The 15,237-nt window shown below is 43.0% G+C and overlaps 1 protein-coding gene across 1 annotated transcript in view; it reads left to right on the forward strand.

The window, feature by feature from the left end:
* The window catches only part of BRINP1 (BMP/retinoic acid inducible neural specific 1), a 438,971-nt gene that overhangs the window by 295,748 nt on the left and 127,986 nt on the right, over nucleotides 1-15,237 (forward strand). Inside the window, exon 4 of the mRNA XM_086921092.1 lies at nucleotides 4,766-4,935. Within this exon, the coding sequence (XP_086777218.1) occupies nucleotides 4,766-4,935 (170 nt within the window). The remainder of the gene's footprint in view (nucleotides 1-4,765; nucleotides 4,936-15,237) is intronic.

Genomic DNA, 15,237 nt, shown 5'->3' on the forward strand with positions numbered 1-15,237 from the left:
TAATGAAAACTGCAGCCATACATCAGCAGCAACAAGAACCTGAACATCCAACAATGGAACGCGTACCATAATGGAAAACATAAGAGCCTATGGAAAGAACTGTAACAAAATTTCAAGGAACTATGTTTAAGAGTTGTCCACTGTTCTGATACAATGATAAAGATTTGCAGGAAGAGAAAAGGGCAAGATTTCAGGAGAATTCGAAACATAGAACACAGGAGGTACAAGCAAACTGACGTCAAGTAGACAGCTGATTCACGGGAGCGATGCTGATTCACGGAGCGATGCTGATCACATCCATGATGGTAATAAGTCAACTATGCAACTACCTGTGTGCATTACATATCAACAGAATCAGCACTCAACCTACTTGAATAACATATAGATCAAATCATTGCATTTCATAGCTGCTCTACCATTGATTAAATGATTTTAAATGTTGTCATTTATTTGTAAATTGAAAATACAAGGAGTGGATTTGTCAAATGTGAAGAACAAAACCACAACAAATGCCTTTAATGCAAGGACTAATAACCATTCCATTATCATATTCTTGAAGGAGTTGTGACATCACATCAAGCATAAGCTGTAGAGTAAATAGCAGGAAGTTCCAATCCTGACAACTAATACAGCTTCTAAATGAAGTAGATACGGATATCACCCCAGTGTCCAAATATCTGGCACTGAAGAAATAAGCGTGAGTCGCGTGTAGGTGAAAATATCTACCCCACCTTCCATATCCTCCCAATACTAGCAGAACTAGTTCCAAGTTTAACTTGCATGTCAAGTAAATGTGGTGCCACACAGATCCAGACCACGGTAATGATGGGTGCATGTACAATATGGTCTGCACTTTTTACTATTTGGTGCAGGCCCCGGACTTGCGTTTCTGGACAACAGGTGTTTTTTTAGTGGACTAGCCAGGTGAGTGCAAGTTTCACTGCTTGTGGTGGCTGGTTTTGTTGCTGGGTGATGGACTGGCCGCATTTGCTTCTACCAGCTGATCTGCATTTTAAAACTAAACAATGCGAAAAAATGGTTTTGTATTTGGGTGGTTCCTGTGTCCAGCAGCATCACCAGAGCTGAACTTTACGGCTTTGGGAGGATAGGGGGTAAGGAGTATGGGTTTGCTGTATCTTCGCTCGGAGAGTCCAATACATATATGATAATGACTCATTAAAAAATTCAAGTTACAGTGTATTTATTTTAAAATGTGATCTTTGCAAAGCATTTAAATTTAAAACGCTAAAATATACCATTGCATTAAGTGGCAATTGTTAGAAGTGACAGATTCTAATAATGAACTTAGAAACATTACAGCCCCCACCACCCTAACAACGATGCTGTTAGTGATCCAAGAGAAAAGCTGCCTTATGTCCCCTATTTGTGGCATAGGGTGTTAATGTAGATGAAGTAACATTATAATCTTTTGCTTTTGTGCCTCACACTCACCAAACTGATGTAGTTCAAGGAGCTCTCGTGTCATAATGAAGGACAAGGAGGCACTATGCAAAAAGTAATTGCCATAGATCACACAATGTGTCACTAGGAAGCCAAGATTGATGCATGCCCGATTCTCCCCTCCATTTTGAATCAAAGATTAATTCTTTGAGGTGCTAGATCTGTGCACTGTGTTATATTCATCCAGGCTATGCATGCTTCATAAGGACTGGTGGTAGGGGTGTTTGTGGAGGGTGAGTATTTAATGTGTAAGCTAACATGAAAACCAGAGCACCCACCCTTGGTTAGTGCATTGAGACCATTTACGCTACGTAGCTAAAATTCTTTATTTATCCACCCGCTCCTCTCCATACAACTATTCAATCATTGAGCCATGCAACCCTGTCTTCAATCTACATCCAGCCATTCCATGATTGGACTAGGGTTCATAATATAAAAATGTGTTGTAAAATGCAACATATTTGCAGCTTTTTAAAAACATTTCTTTAGAGGAACTTCCCCAAACTCCCCTTGCCATGCCCTGTCCACTGACCACCTACAGTGTGGGGGCTGGTATGAAAAAATTTGCAAGGACTGGTTTTGGTTCCCAGTTTGCCCTGAGACGCTCCTCGAGATGGCGGAGGAAGGGCAGGTAAGGAAAAATAAAATGAGAATTAACACAGATTTTAGGTCTCCTTTCCTGCCAATTGCTGAATCTTGGGGGTGGGACCTCGGAGTGAAAGGCACTAAGTGAGTGGTAATGTACTCCCATCAATTCGCATGACGGTTTGCAGGCCGTCTCAGGCTGCCCAAACCGTCATTGTCAGTGATAGCTCAATGGAGCTGGGTTCGAGAGAGCAGCACCACAAATTGTGGACGTTCAGGCCAATCATGAAGTTGCTCTCATGTTTGAGAGCAGCTTCAGAATTGGCCGCAGGGTATTCTGAAAGCCTCTGCCTTCCTGTTGTGAGGAGGAGCAGAGGAGTGCATGGGGGATGGCTGCAGGTAATCCTTATACCCCTTACCTGACCCCAATATCCCCCACCCCCTGACCACCCGCCTACCACTCTTCAAGCACACCAGCTGCTACTGCTTTTGCCTTTGTTTGTGGTAGAGTTACAAGTGCTCTAGAATGTTCAAGCATGAAGTCTAATGCTCACCTCTCCAGTGGCCTGCCGTATACGGAGAGGTGTGTGTTTTTGGCTAGAAAGCCCACCGTTTATTGGTGTTAATGCCTTTATAGATTGAGCAGGGAGATGTGATTTCAGTCATGCTGGGATGAGAATCTAGTTACATATCTAGACTGTGGATTTGATGGGGTTGTATTAGCCTTGCACAGATAATGAAGCAAGTAGCTGGATGCGAGAGGTCCTAAAGTCGTATGAGGGTGGAATGTAAGAGGCTAGTCAGCATTGCATTGCCTTTAACAGGGTGAGAAAAGTGAAAGCCTGAATTGTTGAGTGTAATAAGTGGCTTGGGGTGCATGATTAGATCCTGCAAAGAACCTTTTTGCAATACCTAGCCCTCTAATGTTTCTTTTTAGTCTGCTCTTTAAAGGATAGGTGTAGATTAAGGTAGAAACCCAAAGACGGGGCACTGCTAGTGAGGAAGAGGGAGAAGCCTTTATAGTATAATGTTGGTTTAAAGCTTTCACTGTTAATTAGGAAGAACCACGTTTTTGCTTAAGAGTAGCTTACGACAACCCGCGTGTATCTAGGACAGAATCATGTCTTGGTCATAGAAGTAGGGAAGCGAAGAACCTGGGTATCTGGGTGGATCCCAAACTCTCTTTTGACAGCCACGTTCATAAAGTTGTAGGGAAATGTTTTGGGGTTATGAAAACCCTCAACCGTACTCTGGACCTCCTCCCTCTGGAGGCCAGACGCACCATGACTCAAGCCCTGGTAACCTCACGTATGGACTACGGCAATGTGCTTCTTCTTGGAACCTCCGAAAAGAACATCAGGAGATTGCAGGTGCTCCAAAATTCGGCTGCGCGCCTAGTCCTTAGACTACCTAGAAGAGCTGCCTCGAAACCTACCCTGGCCACTCTTCACTGGCTGCCCATAAAAAAGAGAATTCTATTTAAAGCGCTCCTCATGTGCTTTAGGATCATCTCGCATAAAGCACCGTCCTACTTGACAGACCTTGCCGTCCCCTACGAGCCTAATAGAACCCTTCGCTCCAGGGTGCAGGCCTTCTCAAGAATAAAAAAAGCCAGAATGGGAGGCCGCTCCTTTCGTGTGCTGGCAACCAACAAATGGAACTCTCTCCCCTCCAATATTAGGCTAGCGGACAATGAACCCACATTCAGAAAACTTCTGAAACCCTACCTATTTTCCCTCTAGCTCCTACCTCTCTACACCTGTACTCTGACCCTTCTCCACAGCGCGGGGACACGCCGGGAGGCGTCACCAGGCACTTTATAAACCCCTTTTTATATATATAGAAGTAGGATGTTAGAGTTACATCAATAGAGACCACCAAACTTTCTAGGGATGCCCGTGTATATCATTTAGTTTATTGATCAAGGCATCTAAGACCTGCAAAAAAACTTGTATGCCAACCAAAAATTAGTATAAAATATCTATGGGATCCATCAGTTGTATAAAACTAGTATTTAACAAGGATTCCAAGTGGAAGAAGCTGTGACCAACCACACGGAAATAAACATTTTGCAGACTTCGGCAAGAAATGTAAAGCCACAAAAGGCTCCGTAGACACAGTGCTTGATTACACGCACAACACACTCCCACAGTGTAGAATATATTACTAAGTTAAATGTTTAGAGTAGATATAAGAAGCTCAGCATATGAATCTGCAAACATGTGTATGAAACAATCTCTTATGGCCAAAATAGCTATTTCTGGTCTAAAGGTAGGACAGAAATCGATCCTGGGACCATCTATGATCATACATTTTCTCTGATGGATCTGGTCCGAGCTCAAAATAAATTCCCCAAACCAGGAGTTTCAACAAAGATTCCAAATATCTCGGTGATCTGTCAGTATCTCAGCATTCTAATATTAGTTTGTTAGAACATGTTTAATCATTGCTGTTTTCACTGAGGATGCGTTCATTTGCCAATTTATTTTAATGGATTTTTATGATCGGTTGCCTGCACATGGTTTCCAGCAATCGTATTAATCCAAGTTTGTAAGGTCTTGAATGATCTTCCACATAATTGTTACAATATTTGAAATACTATACTAAATAGGAAGTCTACTTGTTTCAGGACATGAAGAGACTTCTGTATCCTGCATGTATTTTAAATAATGAATTGTTCTGCAACATCCTCTCATGTTCTCCTTTCCTTTCCTTGTAGGTGAGGAAGCACTTACCATGTACATGGACAAAAGCCGGCTGGACCGTAAGTCAGGCAATGCCACACAGAGCGTTGAAGCACTACATCAACTGGCATCTTCCTACTTTGTTGACCGAGATGGCACCATGCGACGTCTCCATGAGATCCAGATCTCCACTGGTGCTATTAAGGTATATGAGTCTGTCATCAATGACTTACCACACTGTGGGACATGAGAAGTCAGGATGCGATGGTCTTGTGAAATAGAGACCAAGAACAACATATTAGCACAACATACCAGAGTACGAGGGAAATGGGCCCGATTCGCAGAACTAACTTAAGACAAAATCCTAAACTTACGACTTTTGGTATTCACAGAAGTTAGGATTTTGTCTTAAATTTGTCTTAAGACAAACTTAAGACAGACTTAAGACAGGATTTTGTCTTAAGTTTGTCTTAAGTCTGTCTTAAGTCTGTCTTAAGTTTGTCTTAAGACAAACTTAAAACAAAATCCTAACTTCTGTGAATACCGAAAGTAGTAAGTTTAGGATTTTGTCTTAAGTTAGTTCTGTGAATCGGCCCCAATGAAAATTAGCAGTCATGAAGGAGTATAATTCAGGTCAGACTAAATGGCGTGTAACTTAAGAAAACGGAATGGAAATACAGGTGCAGGCATCCTTGGGTACAATTCAAACAACAATTTATGAAGACTTGACCGCAAGAGCCAAAATGCTGTGCTGTTTATTTCTGTGTGTTGATGTGGTACAACCTATTTGGCTACAAAAGTGCAACACATGTAAATACTACTGTACTTATATTATTTCTATGTTATTTCCTGTGAGCATATTTTGATTAATATACTCCCTTACATACCTCATGACGAGGGTCTCATGCTGTTCTGGGTGCTGAAGGAGTACTGCGAGACTCGGAATAACATTTTTTAAAGTTCTTTTTAGTAAGAAGAGGTTGGTTTATTCAACCTTTGATCCTACAGGTTTCCTTACAGGTCTAAATAAGCGAAGTCATTCGAATTTCTTAGTAGAATTTCTATGTTTTTCGGTCTTGCAGATCTGCAGCAACTGATGTCGATTCTGCTTTACGTGTGCCAGATGGAGAAACATCATTTAATTGTCTAATTAAATTAGTTTGATGTATAAGCAGAGATTTTCCACCCTCAGGCCAGAGTAATATGCCCAGGCTGATCTGTGAATGGTTGGAATATGTGAAAAGAGCACAATCTAAAGCAAGTATCATGTTGTAGCTGCAGGAATCCAGCTGCCGTCCTTTTAAATCCAAAGACTCAATGGGCGAGTGCATCCACTGCCTGGGACTATCCATTAGCATGTGCTCCCATCATGTCAAAGTCTTTGTCGATTCACTCAATCTTTCTTCCTCTGAGAGTGCTGAAACGAGAAGAACTGAGATTGGGTACAATAAACCTCAGCTCTTAGAAGCAAGAAACGTCTTTGATGATAAACTCTTTCCAAAATAGTTTTCTGTGTTCTGATTGAGAGAGTTTACTAAGTGTCATTGGGTATAGTGCTAGGAAGCATTTGGCGCTCTGATATCCTTGAAGGGGGAGGAAGGGGAAGAATAGATGATGGGTGTTGAGAAAAGGAGGCAAAGAGTTTTCAAAAGATGAGAACTTACTTAGTAAACAATTTACTGTGACCATGTATGGTGTGTTCTCGATCCTAGACAATATTTTTTGGGTTATTCAAAAGTGCAAATACGTATGATGTTTGTGCAGACTGAAAATGGCTTTGTTTTTATTTTTTACACTACTTATGGTGGAGTAATGCACACTTACAGACGTACTTATGATTCCTAGTACAAAACATTCGGATCCATCACTTGAAGAAAAAAAAAGCCTTTACATTTCCATAGCCCAGTATAAGCTTTGCTGTGAATTAAAAGAAGCTCACATGGTGAGATACATTAAAAACTTTCCTTCGCAGTAGCACCCACTGAGTTCCCGGTGAGAGGCATTTAGAAATCTTCTCCCTGTCTAGAGCACATTTCTGAGAGGAAACTGAAGAACCGGGTTTTAGAACCCAGCGGTGCCAGGGAAAACGCCCGATGTCTTCGAGTTCCCCTGCCTTGGCAAACAGAGACACAGGGCACTTCTTGATGACGTCAAAGACCAAATTAATTAGCTGCAACCAGGAACAGAGATCTACGAAGCACAACACGGGTGGTTCGCTAGAGACTGCACAAATTCATAGAGGGGAGCATCGTCTTTTATGCTACAAATCACATTCCTGGCTAGCATCAATTACATACAAACTGACCAATCGTAGAGTGACATTTCAAACATATCGCATAGCGACAATCCCACTTTCCGTTGTCCAGCCCACCAGAAATGACCAAGCAAAAACCAACATTCCTGTTCGAATGGGCCGGACCAACCCATCATAAAAGACCTCAACCCAATTAATAATTAAGCCATAAAGGAAGGAACAGAAACAGATGACAAGCAACATAGAAGGGTGTGTGCATGTACCATAAACTCAGCAATGTCCTGCTCTTTGATCTCTATCTGACCAGCTGGTTAACAAGGAACTGGCTCAACGAGGTCAGCCTCGGGCAAGGGAGTCAGCTCGTTCAGGTCACATAGAAGTCAGGTAAGGTGTACGTGTCCCAAAGACTCGTTCAGCCGTAGTCATCGGCCTATGTGAGGGCAACCACACAAAATGGCTGCCGTACACAAAATGGAACCTGAAGGTTCGAACGAAATCCATGAATACGTAGTGTTCTCATTGATCGGTTATGACGAAAACACTCGTACATACCGCACTCGTGATTTGCGGTCTGCTGACACCAAAATCGTCTATATCCGACGACTTTCATCGAACGGATTCAGAACCACGGAACCACAGACCCTCCTTTTGCCCTTACATAGGCAACAAACCCAAACCCATGTCAGTCTGAATCCAGGTCTATATTCATCAGATCATCAAGATGTTGCTGTAGCATCATCCTAGTACTTAGCAACTCTCTCTGGACAGGTCTCCTCACACACGAAGTAGCACAGAGGCCACATATAGCAGGAGAACAGTGTACGCAAAGACAGAACAGGAAAAGGATAGCTAAGATCATTCCAATGACCATCAGAATTTTCCATCCCCACGTGGATAACAATCCCCAAAACCATCCCATCAACGACCAATCTCCCTCGTCTATATGTACAGACTCGGAGATCTTATATAGTCTGGAAATAGCCTGGAAAACTGTTGGAGCGTTGTCTGGAATGAAAACACAGCAGCTCGATTGAATCAATTTACACACCCCACCACTATCTGCAAGTATGACATCAAGTGCAACTCTGTTCTGAAGAGTCATAAGGCGATCCGACTGGAGCTCAGAAGTCAAATTACTAAGGGCACCGGCAGTTTCAACTATGGTGGACTCAACCACTCTCGTCAACTGTCGAATGTTCCTGCTGTTAGCCATAGGTCCCCAGAATGGCAGAAAACCCTTAAAGAAATCTCCCAACTCTTGTCCTGCGGTATCTTCCTTACTGAAGACACCTCTAGCAACTCTCGTCTTATGGTAATCTGCCGCAGCTGTAAAAGTGGGAGGCAACAGGAACGAAACAAAACATGTGCCCGAGAAGTCAGGGGGCAACCATGTGTATGCTTTGTCGTAACAGATAAAATAGGTACCCTTAGCTGCTAGGAACACTGGGGAAGTTTGAGATGCAAAAACATAAGTCTCAATGCAAACACTCTTCCCTAACTGAGCTCTCGGATTCTTGCCATTACCATGAAGACAATAGTGACCCTGATGGGGTACTATCCAAATCGGTGGAGAACTTTTTGCTCGCTGGTTAACACTCAGACTAACTCCATATCCAGTAACGTTCCAACCAATGTATGCTTGTGTCTCATCTCTCGGGATAGTCTCATAGGAACTAATTCCCCTAATCATGTCAACTAGTCTTCGGACTATCTTTCACGGAACGTTGGGGATAGACTCCGTGAGCATGAATGAACATCGTTCTATATGCCCAAATTGAACCATTGTAGCTAAAAGGCAAAACCAGGTACGGAATACCTTTATAGGTAGTATGGGGCATAAGGCCACAAACCCAACAATTTGTCGTGTTCATCACTAGCTGGTGTTGGTGCAGGAGTTAAACAAAGGAATTATTAGCAAATTCCAATCTTCTAACAATTTCATGTTCGGGCAGAGGGTGAAAAGAATGAGAAGAAACAGTAGGAGGAGGCATAGGTTGTGTAGTGGGCATGAATGTCACTTGAAAAGAGAATGTCACATATCCAATTAAAAACATCATTAAGCTAAGCAATATAAGCAAACACAATATTAAAAAAACATTTTCTACTTGTCAATTTACACATTTTGCTTTTAAAGCTTATTCTTTCAACAGGCTTCTCCATCTCAAAAAACTCCATCCTCTCTAATTGCTGCTCGCGGCGGTAGGGTGTTCTGTGCTAAGGAATGCTTCTGTCAGTCCAGGGCAACTCCCTTAGACCAATCAGAACCGTCAACCTAACGTCTTCGGCTTGCACTCCAACGACTTGACAACCGCGACCCTAGAGTTGAACCCGGATGGCAGTTCGAAAAACAAAAATCAAAGTAGTTCCTCGAAGGAGAGCTAACCTTTAAGAAATCAGAAAAGAAAGAATTTATTTTATTAGTCCAGCGACTCTTGGTCGCAAATTATAACGCTCTTTGCCAGGCAATGTCTGTTCAAGGAACAGTAAGACAGGTTCAACAGTGATCAAACGGTTCAATGGAGGCACAGCTTCTTGAAGAAGATCATCACTTTCTTGCTCAGTGTTCGTTCCAATCAAACGGGCATTTCAGAATCAGGAAGTCCTCTCTGGACCCACCGGTCATATGGCAGAGGCAAAGGGGCCCTCTTACAATGTACGCCGTGGATCCAGTTCTTTTTACCAAGCACTCGCACAGCAGAACGGGTTGATAGCAACACCAGAAAGGGTCCAGTCCAGCGGGGCTGCTCGTTCTTGGTCCGCTGAAAGTTCTTGATGAGGACCCAGCATACAGGTTCAATGGAGTGTCCAGGATCTTCAGAAGCTTGTGGCAATGTATTGTGAACCTGTTGATGCAAAACACGCAATTTAGCCGTCAATTCATACAGGTAGTCAAGAAACACAGGATGTTCTATTTCACTAAACTTTGTCGGCCGCCGCACTCCCCAAACATTTGCTGGGCGACCAAAAACTACCTTGTATGGACTCAAACCCATTCGTGAATGCACAGTCATTCTAGTGGACAAAAGGGCTAAAGGCAAGGCATCTGGCCATTGTAAACCAGAGCTCACTTGAATTTAGGCTAATTTCAGTTTAAGAGTGCCATTGTAGCACTCGACTAGACCAGCTGATTGGGGTGATTTGTAGCATGGAACTTTTGCCTAATTCCTAATCCATCCCATACTCTCTTCATCACTTGACTCACAAATTCACTCCCATTGTCACTCCAGATCATTCTCGGCAAACCATACCTAGGGAAGAATTCCTTAATAAGGGCTTTCGCTGTGGACAAGGCAGTGTTATCCTTCAAAGGGTAGGCTTCCACCCATCTAGAAAAAGAGCAAACAACCACTAACACGTACTTCAGGTTGTTGCACCTCTCCATGTTGATAAAATCTAGCTGCAAAGCCTCAAACGGATACGTTGGAGGAGCAAAATGACCAGCTGGAGTTGGAATTCCCTTACCAGGATTTTACATCAAACACACCATACAATTCTTAACCAAATTCTCTGCACACTTAGGAATTCCAGCATTCTGCCATACTGGAGCTAACAACTTACAAAATCCTTTCACGCTGATATGAGCCAATCCATGAGCCATTGTAACCACTGGAAGTACATACGCATCGGGTAACAACCATCTCTGATGCTCTGACAAATCAATCCAACAACCATTCGAATCCAATTTACCCTTGCTCTCTCTCCATTCATTCAACTCTTTCTCTGTAGCTTCAGCTTGGATGGATTTCACACTCTCAATCGTATCTTCACACATACTTCCATCTGGAACCCATCTCACCGGACCCGCAACATACATTCGGCTCATCACATTTCTCGCAGTTTCTTTCGCGACTTCATCTGCAAACGCATTACCACGACCAACATCATCCGTAACTTTCTTATGCGCACTGCATTTCACAATCGCAACTTGCAACGGCAAAGTAAGTGATTCCAGAAGTTCATTCACCAACTGACCATGCTGGATCTTGGTCCCATGCGAAGTCAGAAGCCCACGCTCTCTTCACAAACATCCAAAACTATGAGCCACACCGAACGCATACTGGCTATCGGTGTACACAGTCACTCATTTCCTTCCGACAACACACACGCTCTCGCTAATGAAATCAACTCTGCTGCTTGCGCTGAATTATGTGGTATACGTGCAGCTTCAACAATCATATGCAAAGTCGTAACAGCATATGCCGCAGTCGTATCACCATTCGGAAGCTTGAAGCACGAACCATCAACCCATAAGGTACCATCACATTCTGGAAGAGGAGTGTCCCTAAGGTCTATGCTCCCTTTCGTTTCTTCCTCTGTCCTAAGAAAGCAATCATGCTGTTCAGTTCCATCTGTCTCAACTGAAATCGGCAACAACGTAGCTGGATTCAACGTGTTGCATCTCTTTATATGCAAATGACTCGCTAACAAGGTCAGTTCGTAACCTGACAACCGAGCACTAGTTAAGTGCTGTGTCTTGGTACAATTCAACAAGGTATCCACTGCATGTGGAACCATCACAATCAATGTATTGGCCATCACTAAGCCAGCAGATTGTCGAATCGAAACAGCCACTGCTGCTGTAGCTCTCAAACAACTCGGCAACACTCTGGCTACTGGATCCAAAGTCGACGAAAAATAAGCACATGGACGCTGCTTATCACCAAACTGTTGAGTCAAAACTGACAATGCACATCCCTCTCTCTCGTGGACATATAATGTGAAAGGCTTGCTGTAGTCGGGAGTACCCAACACAGGAGCCGAACACAACGCATCACGCAATTCTGAAAAGCTCTTCTGACATTCGTCAGTCCAAGGAATAGGATTAGGAGTATCCTTAACTGTAAGAGCTATCAAAGGTTTCGCAAGCAAAGAAAAATTAGGGATCCAGTGTCTACAGTACGACGTAATACCTAGGAAAGCACGTACTTCTCTCTGTGTCGTAGGCACACTAATTTTCGCAATCGCTTGAATTCTTTCTGGGGTCAGTTTCCTTCCCTCCTTCGATAAGAGGTGACCTAAATAGCTAACTTCTTGTCGACAATATTGCAACTTCGAAAGAGAAACCTTACGATGGAAATCGGACAAATGATGTAACAATGACAAAGTAGCCTCTCTACAAATCTCTTCATTGTCAGCAGCAACTAACAGATGGTCGACATACTGAATAAGAGCAGCACCATCAGGTAAAACCAACAAATCAAGTTGCGTCTTCAAAGCTTGACTATAGATCGATGGACTCTCACAATCGCCTTGAGGAGCGCGCTTAAACAAAAATTTCGTCCTCCTAAAGAGAAGCCAAAAATATCTCTACTTTCCATGGCAATCGGGATGATGAAGAAAGCATTCTTCAAGTCAATCACCGAAACCACGTGGCTGTAGCCGGGATCAAAGTCAGTAAAGCGGTGATATCAGGTACAACAGGAAATTGCAGAACTGCAATCTTATTCACCTCGCGGAGATCGATCACAAACCTATACACAGGAGGTTGTGAAGAATCAGTTCTTTTCAGAACAGGCAAAACTGGACTATTGCACACATTACCTCTCGTTTCCTCAATCACACCTTTCTCTATCAGATCATAGATGATCGCCAAAAGTGCTCTTTCACCATCACTGGAAATACGATATTGCGGAATGCGTGGTAATCTAGCATTCACTTTCAACGTCACAACATATGGCGAAAACTCTAGGAGACCCACATCGTTCGGACCAGTAGCCCAAAGAGAATCCGGGAGAGAAGACAATTCATGTGGAAGTCGATCTTTAGACAAATACATCGGAGAGATCACTCTCTTACCCAATGTAAGATGTACTCCCGAAGGAGAACAATGTAGCGTCGCATACAATCTCTTTAACAAGTCCAATCCCAACAAGTTCTCAACACAACCTGTTGTCAGAATAAGGGGTGCTTCGAATTCGCAAGGTCCAACAGAAATAGACAGCGGACACTAGAAATCGGATTCGTAACCAGGCCGCCAGAAAAACCTACTGAAACATTTGTTAAGCCAGACAAAGGTGTGCCAGGGAGTGCATAATAGAACTCTTTGCAGCACCAGTATCCAACAGAAAAGGCTCTAACACACCTGATGCAATCACTTCCACATAAGGTCCACTCTGATCTACTGGAACTGAAACAACTCCCTCTCTTTGTCTATGGCTGTCCTAGCAACCATTACCATCTACATTCTCACCTTCGACATAGTAATCGTCCGCATAGTACTGTGCCGTCCTACCAGACTCAAAGAACAAGGGTGGTTAGGCCCCGTGGGAAAGAGGGTAGGTAGGGCCAATATAATGAAAAAACAGGGGAAATTTTACCTAAGCCTCTGAAATGATTTAAACACTGAATGTTATTAGGATAAACACAACTTTATTTGTTTACCCAGACAATTAGTTTTGTCATTGGTTTTTTAGATTTTGTCTTGTTTTTTTATAAACAGAAAGGGAAATTGCCATCAACCTCACATATAGCCATATGTGGATTACATTACATTGTGCGAGTATTTACAACAATTAGAACACAAATTATGTGAAAATAATGTGAAAAAACATTAACATTTACAAAGTGCTCAACATTATACACACACATGAACAATGAATTGACCAAAACAGTTCTTTTGGCAATACTACGGCTCAAGGGAAAACATTATTCAAAAAAGACCCCTGGCCAATCGCGCTGACCTAATCGATGAAGCTAAGCAGTTTCAAATACACGACGCGTTTCGAATCCTGTTAGCTGAATCACAGGAATCTCATCAGGGCAGTATAATTCTAGTCCAAGAGCACTATTTCTTATACATGAGTTATCCAATATTGCTCTAAAATCATTGAAGACGGTGTCATATGCTGTGGGTCCGCGCTTAAACTTTCTCAGTCCGGAGGCAAGCTGCCTGTTCCAAGATTAAACCTGTCGTTATCCAGAATGTTTATTTATGTCTGTTTACAGAAGCGCTAATACTCCTCTCCGGGTTGCCGCCAGTGGTGCGGCGGTATTCGTGGTGCGGCGTCCCGCGTACACACTGCTGCACGGCCCGCTCTCGGTGTGGTTGTCCGAGGCTGTCCTACCAGACTCACCATTCTGCTGATCAAAGCTATTCATAGAGTATTGTGGAGGCAAAGAACACGCATTCTGAGGAAACACACCACGTCCTCTACCTCTAGGAGCTTGTTGAACACCTCGCCCTCTCACACCAGAAGCACCATTTGTGCGTTGTAACAGAACCGGACAACTACTCTTGAAATGACCCTCTTCTTTACAATATGCACACTGATTAGGACCTACGGGAAAACGCTGTTGAGAAGTCTCGAACCTTTGCGAGTTCCTCTGATATTGCTGAGGTTGCTGATAATCGCGCTGATTATTACGAGGCAGATAAGCCTGCTGTAGAAGAACTTTAGTCTTCAATTCCTTAGTCTTCCTATCCGCTTTCTCTATCTCATCCTTATTCCTATTCTCAAAGTACTGGGCAGTAGCCAAATCTGCGCAGACGTACAAACAGCACAAGCACTTTCAGAATCCTTCAACCTAGTGCATAATTCGGGAAGCAAATTATGAACAAACTTGTCAATGAACAACAGTTGACCACCTTCTGTACTCATGTCCTGACCACTGTGGTCGACGAAAGTCTCTTCGAACCTAGTGAAAAAGTCGAACACAGTCTCGTCTTTCTTCTGCTTACATGCAGACAACTTGTCCCAATTGACACGCATAGCAGGCATCAAAGTCTTCATATAATCAATAATTCTACCAGGGAGTTCAGCAATCACATCCTCGGGTTTAGCACCACCTACTTGTCTATCATCTGCAGCTCTAAGATTATTCCATGTATCACCTAATTCCTGCGCATGATCCGTATGATGAATCTTTCCCCATATAGGCTGTGGAACAACATTCCCAAACAACATGTCTATATCGGCTAGATTCATGATACATGAATCCGCAGTTTGAGATAATTCCTTATAGTAACCTGCAGGATTTTTACGTGGATCAGGCAAAGTCTGCTTAAGGGCTGAAACTTCAGCACGCTTCCATGGAAAATGTACCCAAAGACGCTGACAATGTGGCGGAATATTTGGAACAGCATTGGCATCACCAGGTCTCCAAACTCGGGGAACCTCACGCATCGGATATTGATGCGCCTTTCTCCTAACTGAAGAATCAGGCTCGAACATTCGCTGTGAAGGAGATTAATTCCTAAAGGACAACAACGTTGCAACTGCTTTCTCAACCCCAAGACCCACAATAGTCCCTTTC

The sequence above is a fragment of the Lissotriton vulgaris genome, chromosome 5 (genome assembly GCF_964263255.1).
Source record: "Lissotriton vulgaris chromosome 5, aLisVul1.2, whole genome shotgun sequence".
Classification (NCBI taxonomy): domain Eukaryota; kingdom Metazoa; phylum Chordata; class Amphibia; order Caudata; family Salamandridae; genus Lissotriton; species Lissotriton vulgaris.